General features: G+C 45.5%; 2 protein-coding genes across 5 annotated transcripts in view; both read left to right on the plus strand.

The window, feature by feature from the left end:
• Nucleotides 1-13,106, plus strand: part of LOC142466753 (uncharacterized) — a 308,465-nt gene extending 295,359 nt beyond the window's left edge. For 2 of the 4 annotated variants that reach the window (XM_075572125.1, XM_075572122.1), the window contains exons 2-3: nt 9,152-9,341; nt 10,912-13,106. In XM_075572125.1, the coding sequence (XP_075428240.1) occupies nt 11,019-12,461 (1,443 nt within the window). In that variant the 5' untranslated portion in view covers nt 9,152-9,341; nt 10,912-11,018 and the 3' untranslated portion in view covers nt 12,462-13,106. Of the gene's footprint in view, nt 1-49; nt 301-9,151; nt 9,342-10,911 lie in introns of those variants that run through there. The other 2 variants (XM_075572124.1, XM_075572123.1) reach the window with 2 other exon arrangements.
• LOC142466748 (uncharacterized) overlaps nt 1-20,000 on the plus strand; it is a 259,636-nt gene that overhangs the window by 19,218 nt on the left and 220,418 nt on the right. The gene's annotated exons all lie outside the window — the stretch shown is intronic.

The following is a 20,000-nucleotide window of genomic DNA, read 5'->3' on the forward strand; positions in this document are numbered from 1 at the left end:
TCTCTCTCTGCGTCTCTCTCTCTCTGCGTCTCTCTCTCTGTGTCTCTCTCTCTCTGCGTCTCTCTCTCTCACCCATACTCTCTCTCTCACACTCTGGATCTCTTATTTACCCTATATATCTTATCTGCCCTATACTACACCAAAATAACCTATACTGCTTTCTTCCAGACCTGACTCTCGAGCTTCACATGGAAGACATCGGAACCCCCCTAGCCCAGAAGACAGGTAGGGAACGCATCCCCTCCAATGTATAACATTGCGGGAATGAGGGTACCTGGACATCGAGGGACTGCGGATCAGGTAAGATCCCAGGCGGATTTCTGCTTTAGATATTGTGAAACGGGAGCGTCCTGGCACTGGTTGAGGGGTTCAAGAAACTAGTCATTCACATCTGGCTTTTTTTCTAGATCCGACTTTTATATACACACACACACACGACTAATTGTAGTATAATGTAATACAATAAATAAACTTATGTCAAAAATGAATAATTTATTTTATTGATGTATTTTTTTGGGGCAGGGTTGGCTATCTATCTATCCAGATAGGGGAGTGGAGGCAGGGGAGGGAACAGGGAGCAGAGCTACCTCTCTCTCTCTCTCTCTCTCTCTCTCTCTCTCTCTCTCTCTCTCTCTCTCTCTCCCTCTCTCTGCATGTGCTGGAAAATAGCCGCTCTCTGGTGTAAGCTAATTTTTGTGCTGTGCTCTGATTGGATGGCGTGCGGTCACGTGACCGCACCTCCTCTCCAGCAAGCACAGAAACACAGATTTGCTGCAGCTGGAAGCTGAGCGAGGTTCCGCAAGCGTGAGCAAGCAAGCAGAAGCTTTCACTCCGAATGGCGCCATAATATATCATGGGTCTCTGAATATATGCTAAGCACGCCTCAGCGCAGATCAGCAAGCACTACGCCACTATAAACATAGCCTAAAATTTCCAACTAAATTAGTATCTTTAATCCTCTCCCCTGCGCTTGATCAGGTCCACACCTGCATTCGTTCTCCAAAATTTCCAACAATGCGTGATTCTCCCAAAATAAAGTGAAAGAAAAGAATCTAGTGTAGTACTGATTAAAACTTTTATACATGGAGACTTCCGGTGACATCACCGTGCATGGACACCTGAGGAGATCGCTCCAGAGCCCTCTGATGAATAGCCTATTATAATACTCAAAAACTCATAGAAAATTGCCTCTAAAGCCTCGGTGAGGACAAGGGTCTGACAGGGGATGAGCAGTAAGCTGAAGAAACCCACCCAGCAAAGCATTACTAGCTTCTTCATGCCGCAACTAAAACCCATGGAGAGCTGCGGGACCACCCGAGATGGCGGCCCGGCGTGTTCGACGGAAGGCTCAGCTAGCCTCTCTGCTCAGTCGGGGAAGATCTGTCCAGAAATAACAAAGGACTATCTAGAGGGGCTCTTCATCAAAATGAGACAGGGGTTCCAAGAGGACCTATCCAAAGCTATAACTACCCTCAGAACAGATATGAACACCCTAGACGGAAGAACAGACTCAATACAAAAGAAAGTAGAGGAAATTTAACAAACTTATTCCTCTGCTGAAGACAAAATCAACCGTCTGAACTTTGAAATCCTAGCATTAAAAGAAAATGCGGAAGAGCAAGAAAATAGAGACTGTCGCCAGAATCTCAGAGTGCGGTATATACCAGAGACAGTGGATACACACCTGCTGCGACCTTACCTGCTCGATCCCTTTTCCCACCTGATCCCTGAACTCAAACATGAGGAGATAGAATTGGACCGTGCACATAGGTCCTTTCGACCCAAATCCTCTGACCCTAAGAGAGCCAGAGACATAATCATACGATTTCATTCTTACTCAATTAAAGAAAGAATATTAACAGCCAGCAGGGATAGAGGAGACATTCATTTCCGCAACTCCCACCTTGAAATATACAGCGACCTATCAAAAGCGACAATAGACAGACGCAGGGAGCTGAAACCCATAACGCAAAAACTGCGAGAATGCAAAGTAAAGTACAGGTGGGGGTTTCCCTTCAAGTTGGTGGCGTAATTAGGGGGGGAAGTTTCACACAGTATCTTACCTTGAAGATGGCCCCTGCTTCCTGAGAGGATTGGGACTGCACCACGCCGCCGCCGGCGGCGACGCTGAAGAAGAGCGGAACAGCCAACCTCCTGCAAAAACGCCAAGAGCCTCACAAAGATTGGCTTCGCAGAGGATTCCAACCCGTGAAGAATGAAGAAAGTTTCCCACGCGACACCCAGATCCTGTGCGACCTTCACTGTGAAACCAGCGCGGTAGCGACATGCTTCCACACCCCCTAGATGAAAGGAAGAAAATGACTGTCTTAGATATCCCTCACGGTCCCCCCTGCTGTCTCGACGGATCCCCTGGATACCCGTGGCCTAAATACCGCTTGGGGAGATACTAAGAGGTGATGCTGCCCCCTAGTTTCAAGGGGCTCTTGCCTTACCCGTCTGCGTTGACGCGAATCTCTCGGCCTGCCTCGCTACCCTGCCCCCCCCCCCCCTCGCATCTTTTCATGCTGGACGTAGCCCTGGCTAGGTCCACCGTATGGTTCCTCGCCCCCCCCCCCCCCGTGGTTCTTTTCCCCTTACCCCCCCCCCTCCCCGTCTCCACCAGACGGATCCGAGCTCTCTACCACACCGGCACTCCTGGCTATGTGGCGAAACTGCACACACCATGGCTTGTCTGCAGTGGGGGGAAATGTGGCTGAAATCGGACTCTGGGGGTCCTGATCCCCTACACCCGGTGAACGGTGAGCTCCTGAGGAAGGAACACGGGGACTGAGATGTGGGGGTTGGTGGTTGGGGGGGTAGGAAGACTCGGCTTTGGGGGGAGAGGGGAGGCCGATTCTAGGGTTTAGGTTGTTTAAACTAAGTTATTGGTTTTAGATAAGTAGATAGCTCTCTATAGAAGAGAGTATGTTTTGGTTTCGGCAAATGTCCCAAATGTAAACTTCAGTTCATGAACAGACACTGAACATTCATATTCTTCTGGTTCCATCATGTGGCGAATAGGGAAATAGCAATGTGAATGTAATAAACACTAAAGAAATAGAGGTTTACAGAGAACAGTTCTAAAGTTCCCATATTAAAATGTTTTTTAAAAAAAAAACAAGAGGTAATATGTCTAGATATTTGACCTTTGAAAGAGACTGAGGTCAAAAACTATAAATAAAGGAAAAGTAAATTAGATAGATATAAATATACCAGAGGCCCCCAGATAGGAAGTCTCATAGAAAATAAGAGGAAGCCAAAAACTCTCATAAAAGTCAGAGGGAAAGTAAAATACTTAAAGTTTCTAGAAGCACTTTGTTTGTTGTGTTAAGTATTCATGTTATTATATTCAGGTTGGTTACGTCAAAGATGTTGGAGGGCTCTGGGTTTCCCCTGATGGCCTCCACAGTGCGGTACTCGGGGAAGTCTACCGAGGGCACTAGGCCCAATCCCCTTATGCTCAGAGTGATGAGGGTTTCTACTCTTGGGTGCATACTCAGCCCACTTTGTTTTCTTTTTCTCTCTCTCTATCCTCTCTCTTTGCCTCTCCCCTTTCTGTCTCCTCCCTTCCCCCCCTCTCCCCTCTCTTTCCTCCCCTGGAGAAGAAGGAAGAAAAAACACGACAAAATTGGGTCCCAAAAACGATTCACGGAGACATATATAAAGTAAAAATAAGGAGAGAGATCCCCCACCTTGGGAAAGTAGAGGAGTTCCCTGGTCTGTCACTATCAAGGAAGGAAAAATGGCTAATAAAAAAAGCATTAAAGCTTATTTCATTGAATGTCAAGGGTCTTAACTATGTTATAAAAAGAAAACTTGCCTTTCAAGAACTTAAAAAAAACTAATGGAGATATCTTATTCCTTCAAGAGACTCACTTCAACACAACATCCCCCCCCCCGAACACTTTTAAAAGAATATACCCCCAAGCATACTACGCATCCTACCCCACTAAAAAAAGAGGTGTAGCCATACTATTCAAACAGATACCCCGTTCATACTAAACAGATAGCAGACCCTGAGGGCAGATTTCTAATTCTTTATGGAACCTTATCAGGGAAGGATTTAGTCCTGATCAATGTATATGCCCCTAATGAAGGCCAAATAAAATTCTTGAGATATGTCTGTGAAAGCTTGACCGTACAATTTAATACCGCAATACTAATAGCCGGAGACATGAACATGGTAGCTGTCCCAGACCAAGATAGGTCAAGTGTAACAGGTGTCCCCCACCCCCGTTTAACTGTAAAGACTGCCAAAGAATTCAGGGACATATTAAAATAATTTTCGCTCTTCGATATATGGAGGGTGCAACACCAGGGTCAGCGGGACTTTACGTTCTACTCTTCCCCACACCAGACCTACTCGAGAATTGACTATTTCCTGGGTACCAAAGATATTCTTCAGGCATCCTCCCAGTCAGAAATAGGTTTATATCATGGTCGGATCACGCCCCGGTTGAACTGATGCTCTCTCTCTTTCTATAAAAATACTAAGTATAATTGGAAACTCAATGATTCTCTACTTAATCACCAAGATGTAGAAGACAATAAAAGCAAAAGCTCATAGAATATTTTACGCTGAATAAGGGCTCGGTTGTGTCACCACAAATGCTATGGGAAGCCCAAAAGGCAACGTTAAGAGGAGCTTTTATTTCTATAGGATCACATTAGAAAAAGGCAAAACAAAAACTATACAGTGAACTTTCCGAAAAATTACAGCTCCTAGAACAAAAACACAAAAATAACCCATCAAAAAAACTTTAAACTGCTAGATAAAACTAGGTCTGAATTTAAACAGACACAACTTCACAAGGTGGAGAGGGCATTGAGGTGGACCAAACAAAAGTTTTATGATAAAGGAAATAAGGCGGACCGCTTGTTTGCCTCCAAACTTAGAGGCCTGAGAACCAAATCTCAAATCTCCGTTATCCAAACTAAGTCGGGAGCTAAAACGTTTAGCGAAAAACAAATGGCGAAAGAGTTCTCAGACTTCTACTCTAAATTATATAATTTAAATTTTCCAAAAAACCGATCCTCGGGCTCAGAAGCTATTTCCAACTATCTAGAGAATTGCGAGCTCCCAGAGTTATCGGAAGGGAATATCCAAGAATTAAATAAACCCATAACACAGGAAGAACTATTAGATGCCATTAAGCAACTGAAAATAAGTAAAACGCCAGGACCAGATGGCTTCTCGAATCAATACTATAAGAAATTTAAGATGATATTAACCCTGTATATGCTCGATGTTTTCAATTCGTTCCTGGAAGGAGCAGCCATCCCAACATCAATGTCCAAGGCAAATTTGGCAATTATACACAAGGAAGAGACCCACTACAATGTGGCAATTACCGGCCTATCTCCCTCCTAAACTCAGATTTAAAAATATTTAGTAAAATTTTGGCAAACAGACTTACCCCAATTTTAACCAGTTTGATACATATAGACCAAGTCGGGTTTGTCTTGGGCAGACAGGCCTCGGACAATACCAGGAAAATTATAAATATCATTGACCATGTACACCTCTAACACGAAAGCTATCTTATTGAGCTTGGATGCCGAAAAGGCATTAGACAGAATAAGATGGGATTTCTTAGACCAAACACTGATCAAATTTGAATTTAAGGGCCAGTTCCTGGAGGGCGTTGGAGCCCTCTATAGAACTCCCACAGCAGTCGTGAAGCTCCCAGGAGGAGACTCGAGTCCTATAGAAATTAATAATGGTACCAGACAGGGATGTCCCTTATCTCCGCTCCTATTCGCACTCTCTATCGAACCCCTAGCAGCGACAATTAGAGATGAAAAAAATATTTGAGGAATTGAAATTGGAGGGACAAATTACAAAATTTCCCTTCTCGCAGATGATATCATTTTAACATTAGCTGATCCCTTAACTTCCCTTCCAAACCTCCAATCCCAACTAGATCAATTCGGTAAAATATCGGGATTTAAATTAACACAGATAAGTCAGAGGCATTAAATCTCACTATGACAACATCTGAAATGAAGCTGCTACAAACAAATTTTAATTATAAATGGAACTCCTCAAAAATTAAATATCTGGGTATACAGATATCAAGATCCTATAAATTTCTATATCAACATAATTCCCCCCTCCCCCCATTTGAAAAGATAAAAAAATATCTCCAGAGCTGGAAGGAATATCAGATATCTTGGCTAGGAAGAATACTGTAGCTACAGTTAAAATGAATATTCTACCAGGACTTCTATACTACTTCCAGACTCTCCCCATAGACATCCCACTGGCCGAGCTTAAAAACATTCAAAACAGAATTTTTCAATTCAACTGGAAAAATAAAAGACCAAGAGTGGCTAGGTCAATTTTATTAGCACTTAAGGAATGCGGAGGTCTGGGAGTCCCGGATATCAATAAATACTATTTGGCGGCCCAGCTCAAACAAGTTATAATGTGGAATAATAACCCAGCAACGTGTTGCTGGCTAGGGATCGAGTCCTCCTACGCAAGCCCTCTATCTCTCCCAGCCGCCCTATGGTCAGGAAGGGAGGGAGAGACCCTCGCCGAGAACTGGGAGCAATGAGATGTACATGGAAGATATGGTCAAGGAACAAGGGGAAATATAATTTGGCTTCATCTCCATCCCTATTAACCCCAATCTTTTAACACCCTGAGTTCCCTCCAGGCTGCCTCCTGAATGGACTTAAACAATTCAGAGAGCTAAATATTATGTTAGCAGATGACCTTGTAGTCAAAGGTAAGATTTTACCATACCAAGACTTACAGAAACAATACCAAACAACAAACTTACCAATCTTCGGTTTTCTACAAATTAAACATTTTTTACAAACAATCTCAAAAGACTCGACGTTTCCAAATCAAACAAAATTCGTGAAGCTCTGTAGAAAAGGTCATTACTTTAAAGGTTTGATTTCAGAGATCTATCTGGGACTGGCCATAGCTGCAGCTAACTCCAACCACAGCTATATGCTTAAATGGTCAGAAGATTTGAATGTAGAAATAGATAGAGAAGACGATATCTGGGAATCGGCATCTAAAACATCAATCTGTACAACTATCAAGGAAAATATATATAAAATACTATTTCAATGGTACTTAACTCCGAGCAGGCTAAGCCACATTTTCCCCGGATCCCCAGATTTGTGTTGGAGGGGTTGCGGACAGAGGAGATATGGCCTACATCTGGTGGGATTGTCCGAAGATCCAGGGGTTCTGGATCGTGATCCAAACCATGATCCGAGAACTACTGGGGGTAGAGGTGGAGGTGGACTAGCTGACTTTGCTATTAGCTGAAACCAATTGAAGGCCTCCAACCCCAAATGGGGAAAAATGATATCTCATGTACTCACAGCAGCCCGCTGCACGGTTGCGGCGGCCTGGAAAAAAATCAATGCCCCCTCTAGACAAACAGTTCTAAGGAGGGTCAAAGAAATTAGGTTGATGGAACTCCTGTCGGCACAACTTAGCCAAAAGGTAGATAAATTCTATAAGGTATGGGAACTATGGCCCGAAGACTAACAAATAATAGAAATATATTCCTGAAAAACAAAAATAATTTCGGATGTTCCCAGAGGCACAAAGACGTCTGAAAGAGTGAGGGTCTCGTCGCCCCCCTAGACTCTACAGAATGGAACCCAGACTCCCACACATATCTCCTTAGATCTTCTGTGTACTCCCCTACCCCCTTCCTTCCCCCCGCTCCCACTTCTCTTCTTCCTTTCCTTACTCTGTCCTTTTTCTTTTCTATCCTGTTTTAACTCCAAAGACATACTCAAGGAAGCGGCTGCTTCCCCATTAAGCAATGAAAAGGGAATCTCAATCATAGACCAGACAGGCGTTATACAAGCTCAGAAGATAGCCTCACTAGAGGTATATATATGTATATATGTTTGTCTTTCGCCTATTTGTTTCCCATGAAAATGTGAGATATGTTCTCTAAAAGGATTGTCTATTTTTATGCTGTATATCTCTTTGTAAAACAATAAAAAAATTGAAACAAAAAACAAACACATTTATACATACACACAAATTAAAAACCACACTCACCGTGTGTCTGCACGTGTTGCAAGACACAAATTACCGTCCGCAGTTTGAGCCTCCTGAGTGGTTGCATTGCTCTCCTTTCGTGACCTCTCCAGCGTTGTTCAGCGCCATTGCTACCAGTATTTAGCCTTAGGCTGCATCCATGCTCCCGAACACCACTCGGAGGCATGCGCGTGATATCACCCGTGTTTAGCAGTGGGTGTTTTCTTTCCAGGCTAGAAGTGTTGGGGGCGTGTCTGGTGCGTGGATGTGACGGCACAGAGCTTGTTCACCCTCGGTGGGTGAACCGCTCACGTGACCTGGCCGTCGTGCCGTGGAATCACATTGAACTGATTCCTGGCGCACCGCGCACCCCCTCAATCAATGTTCAGACAAATAGGGCTGAGGAGACAATAGGTTAAAGGATGGAAGTAAGACTGCATGTGCGCTCTCACCTTTTTATTCTCCTGCTTTAATAGTATTATGCCCTCCTCTAAATCAGAGACATCAAGGCCATGCCTGCTTCCTCAGAGGTGTGCTTGGCATGATACCTTTTCATACTGACTCCTTTTAAGCTTTAAACAGCATTTCTGTATTTGAGCATAATGTTACACTATACTTACAGGGGCTGGTTACATTTTTTTAGTTTTCTTATTCAAGCCCAAACCGACATTGTTACCTCATTAGACTGTGGCTCAAGGCTTTTTCTATAGTCCAGTTTCCAAATCAGCACAGGGCATGTTATAAGCTCAGGTTGCTAATGGAACACATTCCTGCTACAACACCGTGTTGCATCAAACCCACTTTCTGTTTAGTTCCACCGGAAGAAAGCTCACCTTTGTGTCACTTGTGTCATCTTGTCAGGGACTTTTTTTATTACAACAGTGTTTGTTTTTAAGTAATAAGAAAGTAGTCACTGGTGTGGCCTATGGCTCACATTACCATCAAAATGTGGGTACATACGAATGAGCCATCGTATATACATTGCTCTCCATTAACTTCTGTTCACCTCAAAAACTGTAGAGGAGAAAGAAAAGACAAGTCACATTATTATCAACTTGCATATTTTTTCAGCTCTTCCTTTATAAAATAGACATTACTTTGAGATCTCACTAATTGTCCCAATTTTAGGTTTGTAAATTGTGTGAGAAACGAGGAAGAACAGAACCTTGTGGTGTTGCAGGACCACAGGAAAATCTACTACTGAACCTGCACAGACCTCCCCCCACACACAGAGCTCCTGGTCTGGTATGGAGATGAATATGGGAAAGAGCTTGGTATCAAGGGGGTGCGCTCTGGCAAAGTAACGCGCCAGCACAAGGTAATCAGGAATATGTGTTACGTGGTTTTTACATCTATTGTCTTATTACAGATGTTAAATTACAAATAGTGATAGATCTGCATACACCACTACGGGTCAACTAGAACTTAATATCACTAAACCTGACTTGCGTCAAAGGGTCAGATACATCAAGCTGCGGTAACCAAAAATGCCATATTACAGCCCATAAAAAAAACTGCCATACATAAAGTTCCAATATTTATCGGAACAGGATGTACGGCAGAAATACTGCAAATATTTTATCACCTCCAAGCTGGCGTTAGCCCTGTCTTTCCTATGTATTTAATGGCCAATATAATGCCTATTATACACATAGGCAAGATAAGCTAAACCAACATGGAATAGATGATAAAATAGTTGTTAAAATACATTACCGTACATTTTAACCCCTTAGTAGTCCACGGGTCAACTAGTCATCGGTTTCCATGATTAGCTGACCACAAAGGGGACAATATAAACATGACATTACACTGCTTACCCCCCTTTGCCACCTTAGTGGCTAGTAAAGCATGAGTCAGTTCTTGGTTTGTCCCGAAGGCATAAACAAAACACTACAGCTCAGATACATCAAATTCTGTTAAAGTGGAGTGAATATCCACCGGGGAAATAATAAACTAATGAGTGTTATGACTGCAATTTTAAGGTGGTATATATTAAGATTGTGGTAACCGTTAATAATGTGTTACATACCTAATTGAGTTAATATTTATATCATGGGCTTCTGTAATGTCTATTATTACAAAAACCTATGATTAAAATAAGATTAACCCGTTTTATGACTGTGGTTACCAAGGTATACCACAGGCACCAAAGGGGTTAATACTTGACAAAAAAAAACCATTACCTAAACATTTTTTCCCTGTTTGTGGCCAGTAAAGCATAAAGCATTGCCATTCTAGACGCTAAGGTAATTAATGGGTTAATGCCTCTCACCAACACAGGAAGCCTAACCACCCTTCCCGGGGCAGCTACCGCCATCACCCACGTCCCCTACCTCCGCCCCCTTTCTAGACTAATGCTAAATATCCCTATTAGACAAATGTGGTTTTAAACATGAACAAAAAATATATACACATTTAAAACAAACCAAAAAAAAAACATTCAAAATACATTTTATACATAAAACCATTGATTATCACTGTGGATAACTAGGCCCTCTCAGTGGGGGGCACAAATATCCACATTGGCGATAAATGGTAACCCAGTAATAAATCAACAATATTAAAATACATTAATAACCCTCCTGCATTACCTCAGTGACTAAGGATTTGAAGGATCTGAAAAGATTTCTGCCACTTTCATTGGTGTTTTTCAGCTAGTGAGATTTCCTTTTTAATCGTTAAATATTGGGATCCACTTTAAATCTATGATCCACTACATCTACTCTCCATGCTCTAATGCTGCACATGTTCTGCTAAACCCTTCATTATTACAATGTACTTCTACAGTTTTCTTTCAACCTGAACTTTTTGTGATATGCCAACTTACCTCTCCTGCATGGCCTTTTGTAAGACAGTTTGTGTAACGGTTACTTTTTTGTCTCTTCTAGTACAAAGACAAGCTCCAGTAAACCACCCATCCCAGCACTGCAAGGTTGCTTTTAGCAGTCCGGATTACCTCCTCAAACATCTGAAGTTCAAACACCCAAATGAGAATATGGAAATGATGAAGACAGAACAATCTTGCAACATTCCAATAAATATGACAGAAAATGCACCTTTCAACCAGTCAAGGCAATTAATAAACAATGTAACTGCTTCTCATTCCAAAAGATATATATTAGCAGCTGCCACAGGAAAAGATCTTGGAGAAAGTGGGAAGAGTCTGACTTTATCAGACCAGAACACACAAAAGAGAACACAGACCAGGGAGAGGCCGCATGTATGTGGGGAATGTGGGAAGGGATTTAGTAACTTATCCAACCTGGTCATACACAAGAGGATACACACAGGGGAGAGACCATATGTATGTGGTGAATGTGGGAAGGGATTTAGTCAGTCATCTGGCCTGGACACACACAAAAGGACACACACAGGGGAGAGACCGTATGTATGTGGGGAATGTGGGAAGGGATTTAGTGACTTATCCACCCTGATCAGACACAAGAGGAAACACACAGGGGAGAGACCTTATGTATGTGGGGAATGTGGGATGGGATTTATTCGGTTATACCTCCTGAACATACACAAAAGGACACACACAGGTGAGAGACCGCATGTATGTGGGGAATGTGGAAAGGGATTTAGTCAGTTATCCAGCCTGAGGATACACCAGAGGACACATACAGGGGAGAAGCCGCATCTATGTGGGGAATGTGGGAAGGGATTTAGAAGCCTTCCCAATCTGTTCAGACACAAGAGGATACACACAGGGGAGAGACCGCATGTATGTGGGGAATGTGGGAAAGGATTTAGTCAGTCATCCTGCCTGGACACACACAAAAGGAGACACACAGGGGAGAGACCGTATGTATGTGGGGAATGTGGGATGGGATTTAGTGACTTATCCACCCTGATCAGACACAAGAAGAAACACACAGGGGAGAGACCGTATGTATGTGGGGAATGTGGGAAGGGATTTATTCGGTTATCCCGCCTGAACATACACAAAATGACACACACAGGTGAGAGACCGCATGTATGTGGGGAATGTGGAAAGGGATTTAGTCAGTTATCCAGCCTGAGGATACACCAGAGGACACACACAGGGGAGAGGCCGCATGTATGTGGGGAATGTGGGAAGCGGTTTAGAAATGTATCCAGCGTGTGGAGACACAAGAAGACACACACAGGGGAGAGACCACATGTATGTGCGGAATGTGGGAAAGGATTTAGTACCTTATCCCACCTGATCAGACACAAGAGGACACACACAGGGGAGAGACCATATGTATGTGGGGAATGTGGGAAGGGATTTAGTCAGTTATCCAGCCTGAACACACACAAGAGGACACACACAGGGGAGAGACCGCATGTATGTGGGGAATGTGGGAAGGGATTTAGTGACTTATCCCACCTTAACACACACAAGAGGACACACACAGGGGAGAGACCGCATGTATGGAATGTGGGAAGAGATTTAGTTATTTATCCAGCCTGAAGAAACACGAGGACACACAGGGGAGAGACCTACCTCTAAAGCCAGGCATGTTTAGTGATAACCAGCGCCTAAGACGCTCACATATAAGTGCACACGTGTATCTTTGTGGGATTTAGTCAGTCATCCCACCTGAACACACACCGGGAGAAGACCGCATGTATGTGGGGAATGTGGGAAGGGATTTAGTGTGTCATCCAACTTGAACACGCACAAGAGGACACATACAGGGGAGAGACTGCATGTATGTGGGAATGGATTTAGTCGGTTATTCCACCTGAACATACACAAAAGGGGACACACAGGGGAGAGACTGCATGTATGTGGGATGAGATTTAGTAATTTATCCAGCCTTGGGGAAACACACGAGGACACACAGGGGAGAGACCTATCTCTAAAGCCAGGCATGTTTAGGGATAACCAGTGATTCTGACGCTCCTATATAAGTGCACAGGTGTTTGTGTTACGCTAAATCACAATGAAAAGTGATTTTAGTTTATGTTGCATAAAACGAGCATTTTAAAAGGATAAAAAAGTTATAACTTTTTAAGTGCAGGTTATTTGAATCATTCTTATTGTAGTTTTATTTAAAGAAAAATGTTGTTCTTAACAATGTTTTATATTTCCATGCTGTTGGTTCTAATAAAATGTGCGTTTCCCATTATGCTGAAGCGGTCTTAGCTTTTAATCGTAATATTTTTGCCGCAACCAATTGGCTGCATCCAGCCCTCCGCCACCAGCTGTTTCTAATTTAAGTTTTATTACTTTTTAGGGGTCTAATTTAATGATTTTAGCGGTTATGGTAGGGGGGTTTTAGGGTAAGGACTTGAAGTTGGGGGTTTTAGGGAAAAGGGTGGCTTATGATATAAGAGTTTTATGGTAAGAGTTTATGATATAGGGGTTTTAGTGTAGGGGGTTTAGGCACTTACCTGAGCGTTGAAGGGGCCATCGATGGGGTGTGTCATAGTGAAACGACAGTGACCAAATGTCCTGTGAATACTGGGGTGAAGGACATAGACACAGACTAACGTCCCCAGTGAGGGACATTAATGCAGCTGCCTTTATATACTGTATGTCATGTTCCTTTAATATCTCTAGAGCAGCCAGGGCTGACCATCAGTTTCACAGGTCACATGTAGACATGAAAATGCAACTGAGGGGGTTAAGTGCCCCTTTATTAATGACATATGCAGTAATAATGTCACAAGTGGTGCCACCTCACACAGGGACCTTTGCCACTGATGGTTATACTTGTACACCTCTATGGCAGAGATTCCTGTTAAACATGCACTGGCGTTACCTCCCCACAAGCACATTGCCAGGCTGAAGGAGGTGTTCATATGGCAATCTGAGGCCAAAATCTATGGTAATAGTCCAGGAGACACACACCCAACTTTATTTGGTATTTGTATGTCTTACCCAGAATGAAAAGCATTTAGCTGAGAGGGACACGGAACTGTGGGGGCGGGGGGGACGACGGTATGGGATACTGGAAGCCCCTCATTCACCTCTGGGTTTTGTTTGGGTATTGTTCAGTTTTGGCGGGAAAGTGAACTTTGTGTTACCAGGCAGATGTGTCAGGTGATTGGCTGAGGAGCAAGTGCTGGGCATGTGGCAGAGTGCTATGATTGGACAGGCTAGAGGAAGGATGTGGCTAGGGAGTTTTGGCAGGAAAATGAATGGTACGGTGTATATATACGCAGAGCAGAAGCGGATAGGAAAATTACCTGAGGTTAGGGGACTTTGGCTGCCCCACTCCCCTCCCTATGTGTTATAATTATAAAAGATATATATATATATATATATATATACAGATCTGTGGAACGGCCACGGGCCCAAGGTTCGCCCCCAGCTATGCAAATCTCTTCATGAGATTTTTGGAGGTGAGATTTGTGTGGCAAAATGGGGAGCTTGGGACGAGCCTCATTTACTATGGCCGTTTCATAGATGACATTATTATTATTTAGGATGGAGAGGAGGCTGTTTTATCTAACATTTTAAGTTCTTTTGATAATAACCCTCTAGGATTAAAATTCACATTTAGTATTGATGCTGTATCTACGGTCTCTCTAGATCTAGTCCTTACTTCAGATTCAAATATCATAACTACTATTCATTTCAAATCAGTTTCTGTGAATAACTATGTTCATGCGTCCAGCAATCACCATCAATAGTGGCTCAGAAACATTCCTCTGGGGCAGTTTCACCGATTAAAAAGAAACTGCACCAGAGAAAGCGAATTTCTTCTCCAGTCGGACACACTTGGCCAGAAATTCATAGCTAAAGGCTATGATAATTAGTCTCCGATTCTTTTAGTAAAGTGAGACCTCTGAATAGGTCCATCTGGTAGCCCCTAGTCCCGCCCCCAGGCCCGCTTTAAAAAAAAATAATTGAATAAATTCCTAGTAAGAACAACATTAGTTTTTGACATAAGTTTATTTATTGTATTACATTATACTACAATTAGTCCTGGTTACGTGTGTGTGTATGTGTGTGTAAATGTCGGATTTACAAAAAAAAGCCAGATGTGATTGACTAGTTTCCTGCTCCCTTTATCCAGTGTCTGGATGCTCCGCTTCACAATATCTAAAGTAGCAATCCCAGCTGGGATCTTACCTGATCCGCAGTCCCTCAATGTCCAGGTACCTCATTCCCGCAATGTTATATGTTGGAGGGGAGGTGTTCTCTACCTGTCTTCTCGGTTAGGGGGGATTCCGATGTCTCCCATCTGAAGTTTGAGAGTCTGATCTGGAAGAAAGCAGTATAGGTTATTTCGGTGTAGGTATAGGGCAGTTAAGATATACAGGGTAATTAAGATATCCAGATACAGAGAGGGGAGAGGAGACAGACAGAGAGGAGGGAGGGGAGATGGAGAGACAGAGAGAGACGGGGTGACGGACTAGGCGGGTGACTGAATGACTGGGGGAGTGACTGGGTGGGGAGGAGTTGACTGGGTGGGGTGACTGATTGGGGGGTACCTCTGGTGTCCTACACACACGCACACACTCACCGTCTGACACACACAAACACACACACACACACACAACACACTGACTGACACACAAAGTCTGACACACACACACTGTCTGTCACACACACACACACACACACACTGTCACACACACTCTGTCTGAAACAAGCACACAATGTCTGACACACACACACACGCATACACACACACACACACAAGCAAGCTCACAGGCAGGAGGCAGCAAGGACTGCACACGCGCTCCTAGGAGGGAGAAGGAGAGAGGAGGGGGGAGAGCCAGGGGTAGCAGTGAGTGCGGCCGGCCTGCGGAACCCCTGGGACTCGGGGAGGGGGGTATAGAGGAAGAGAGGAAAGGCCGTGACCAGCACCATGCTTCCCCCCCTTGCGCCCATCTCCCGCCCCGCGCTGGCAGCCACGGAGACAAGGGAAGAAGCGGGGACTGGGGGGGGGAACACACCCGGTACCATCTCCCACCCCGTGGGTACACATGGTGACCGGGAGGGTAAGCGGGGACCAGGAGGGTAAGCGGGGACCGGGGGAACACCCCTGCTTTCATCACCCACCCCACAGGCGGGGACAGGGAAGCAGGGGGGGGGGATGCTATGGAGTACTAACCTCTTCAAGCAGCAGAAAGGAAGAGGATGGGCCTGCGTGGCCTGAGCCTGGATGAAAAAATAAAATCTTGGCAGCCCGCCAAGTCCTGTCAGCCAATCAGGGTGAGCAGGGAAAAATTTTTAAAAACGCGTGCGCTGCTTGGGTGGCCATGAGGAGGTCGCCGCGACTGGGTTTGTCGAACACTGTATATATATATATATATATATATATATATATATATATATATATATTAGAAAAAAAGAAAAAGCGCCCGATCCATGTGTAAAATCAGATATAAAAGGTTTAATTTGCCATGAACAGACAATTGCAAACTCACACTTTGTCAGTATAATGAAAGCATATTATGGGACCAGCCCATGCACCAGACCGACGTCCGACTCTCACAGCCGTCCTCCGTCTGCATACGGTTCTTGTCACTGCAAGTTGGTATTGCTGTTGCCGGTGCTACCGTTCAAACCTCTCTCTGTTAACCCGGATGGGATTCCTGGTCTGTACGGCTGCACACGAACTCCCACCAATCAAGGAACAGGGAACTCCTGCACTGACGTCTTGTCTCTGGCGTCTGGGCTGCTCGGCCACTGTAGTTCCTATACCACATGACCCTACCTGTTTCATCCGTCTCAGCGGATTTCATCATCCCCTTTCCGTTCATCCCCTTTCCGTTCGAACGGTAGAACCGGCAACAGCAATACCAACTTGCAGTGACAACAACCGTATGCAGACGGAGGACGGCTGTGAGAGTCGGACGTCGGTCTGGTGCATGGGCTGGTCCCATAATATGCTTTTATTATACTGACAAAGTGTGAGTTTGCAATTGTCTGTTCATGGCAAATTAAACCTTTTATATCTGATTTTACACATGGATCGGGCGCTTTTTCTTTTTTTCTAATAGGTATCGTTGGGAGGTTGGTGAGCCCAAGAAGAAAGCTGCCCGGACCATATATTTTTCTTTTAAAAGGACTCATATGGACATTTAAGTATTGTTTCAATATTTTTTCATTTTTTTGCTATTCTATACATTTTTATAGAGATTTTTGTCTTTTATTATTTTTATTGTTCATTTTTTCAACAGCCACACACACTTTTTTCATTTTTTATTTTTTCAAATATTAATATTCATTCATTTTTTCATACATTATTTATATATCCACTTGTTCCAAACCACAACTTATTCTAATTTAATTGTTATTAGGCATCTGTGCTGGGTGTGTCATCTTGCTGTATAAGATCAGGGTTGCAGCAATTTGGGTGTGTGCTGATAAGGGCGCTGTCTTATTTTTTCTTTATATATATATATATATATATATATATACACATACATACATATTAGCTGATATACCCGGCGTTGACCGGGATGTAATTTTGGACTGAGTGGATGGGTGGTGGGTGACTGAGTGGGTGGGTGGGTGTGTGACTGAGTGAGTGGGTGAGTGGGTGAGTGAGTTGGTGGGTGACTTGGGTGGGTGACTTGGGTGGGTGAATGGGTGGGTAAGTGAGTGGGTGAATGTGGGTGACTGGGTGGGTGACTGAGTGGGTGGATGACTGGGTGGGTGACTTTGACTGTGTGGGTGGGTGAGTGAGTGGGTGGGTGAGTTTAACTGAGTATGTGACTTTGACTGGGTGGGTGACTTTGACTGAGTGGGTGACTTTGACTGACTGGGTGGGTGACTGACTAGGTGGGAGACGGTGGGTGACTTACCTTGACCGGGTGGGTGGTGGTTCCTGGCAGCAGACGGTTCCCCTCCTGGCCCTGATATCTCCGTGGCATCTGCCTGGGGCAGGAGGTGGGCTCAGGAAGTTGGCGGGGGGGGGGGGCAAGAGTGGCAGGCTGGGGCAGGAGGGCTGCGCCGCCCTTCCTCTCTGTTCCTCGTTGGGAGTGAGGGGGGAGGAGCATGGACTTGGCGGATGGTGTAGGAGGGCCGCGCTTCCCCTCTGTTCCTTATTGGGAGCGAGGGGGGAGGAGCGTGGAGTTGGTGGCTGGTTTAGGAGGGCCACGCCACGCTTCCCCTCCATCCAGGAGCCGGTGCAGGGCGGCGCATGTGAGGGTGAGTGTGATGGGGCGGATGGGGATGTTGCGGAGCGTTCATGTTTGGGTGACGCGGTGGGGGTAGTTGTGCGGTTGTGGAGCGGCCGGGTTTGGATGAGGGGGTAGTTTGCAGATATGAAGGTTGCGGAGCGGGCGGGTTTTGTTGAGGCGGGGGTGGGTGGGGGGTAGATGTACATATCAGGCGTGAGTAGGGTGGTGTGGGCGGTAAGGCAGCCATTTTGTGTGCAGAGCCGCGACAGGGCAGGAAGGCGGACATTGTGAGTGTTGTGAATTTTTGTGTGCGGAGCGGCGAGAGGGTGAAAATGTGGAAGGCTGAGCGGAGCGTGGACAGGGTGATGTTTATGGTAATGCGGACATTTTGTGTGCGTATCGGCCGGGAAGGGAGTGTTGAGGGTGTGGGAAGGTGTACATTTTGAGGATGATGATGAGGTGAAGGCGGACATTTTGTGTGCGGAGCGCGACTGGGCGGGAAAGGAGTGTGGAGTGTCCGGGAATATAGCTAGCGTGTAGCATCCGACATGGTGAGGCGGAAAATTTAATTGCGGAGCGGACAATGTTAGCGTGTAGCGGGCAACATGGTGAGGTGGAAAATGTTATTGCGGAGCGGACATTTTTAGCGTGTAGCGGCGACGGGGTGCGGAGCGGACGGGAATGGAGTGTAGAGCGTCCGTGAAGGGAGTGTGGAGGGCTGGCAGGACATTTTGCGTTTGGAGCGGCCAGGAAGGGAGTGTGGAGGGCGGGCGGGACATTTCGAGTGCAGAGCAGCCTGGAAGGGAGTGTGTAGCGGCCGTGAAGGCGGAAATTTTCAGCGTGTAGCGTGCCACAGGGTGATGATGACGGGAACGGTCGAGAAGGCGGAGGGAGTGTGGAGCAGGTGGGAAGGCGAAAATGTTGACGGGGTAGCGGCAGACAGGGTGCTGACTCCGCAGGGGTGATAGTCTGAGGTGACAGTCTCAGGGGGTATGGTGAGACTGTGGCAGTGTGTGTGTCACAGTGGAGTAGGTGTGTCTGTGATGTCAGCGTACCTTTTGGCCAATGAGAGTCATGGGGACGGGCGGACCGAGGGACCAATGAGAATCCCCACATCTACTAACAATCAAATACTTTTCAGTTTTATATATTAGATATATATAGTTTTATGCTGTCACAGCATGGTGACAGTGGGTTAAAGATGCTAATGCTGTTTAGCATCATTCTGTGGTTAAGTGGTTAATGAACCCTTTATACTGACTGAGGACTGGTTGGAGATGGACAAAAAACTTCCACAACAACGATATAAATACATTGGTCACAATAACAATATGTATCGCCAGTGTTTGACAATCCTATACATTTACTCGCCCGGGGCGGGTGGATTTAACCCCCGGGCGAGTAACTATTGGCCCAAGCAGCACACGTGTTTTGTTTTTTAAATTTTCCCTGCTCGCGCTGAAATTTCCCTGCTCGCGCTGGCTGAAAAAAAAAAAAACTCCCCCTACCTGACAGATGATTGGCGCGCGCTCCCAGGCTTTGTGGGCGCGCGGCCAGGCTCTATATGAGCCAGCCCCCAATGAGCGGCCATTTTTTCCCCATGGAGGATGGAGGACACAGTAAGTATTATCTGTGCCTTCCTCCACCTCCCTCCCCTCCCCGGTGCTCCTGCTGCCCGCAGTTATGGTGATGGGAGCAGGAGATGCCCCCTCATATCCCCGTTCCCCCCCCCCCCGCTTCCCCCCCGGTCCCGTGTCAGAGAGCGCGGCGGGTGATGGGAGCGGGGGATGCCCCCTCATGTCCCCGCTTCCCCCCCCCCCGCTTCCCCCCGGTCCCGCGTCAGAGAGCGCGCCGGGTGATGGGAGCGGGGGATTCCCCCTCATGTCCCCGCTTCCCCCCGGTCCCGCGTCAGAGAGCGCGC

This window comes from Ascaphus truei, chromosome 15 (genome assembly GCF_040206685.1).
Source record: "Ascaphus truei isolate aAscTru1 chromosome 15, aAscTru1.hap1, whole genome shotgun sequence".
NCBI lineage: Eukaryota > Metazoa > Chordata > Amphibia > Anura > Ascaphidae > Ascaphus > Ascaphus truei.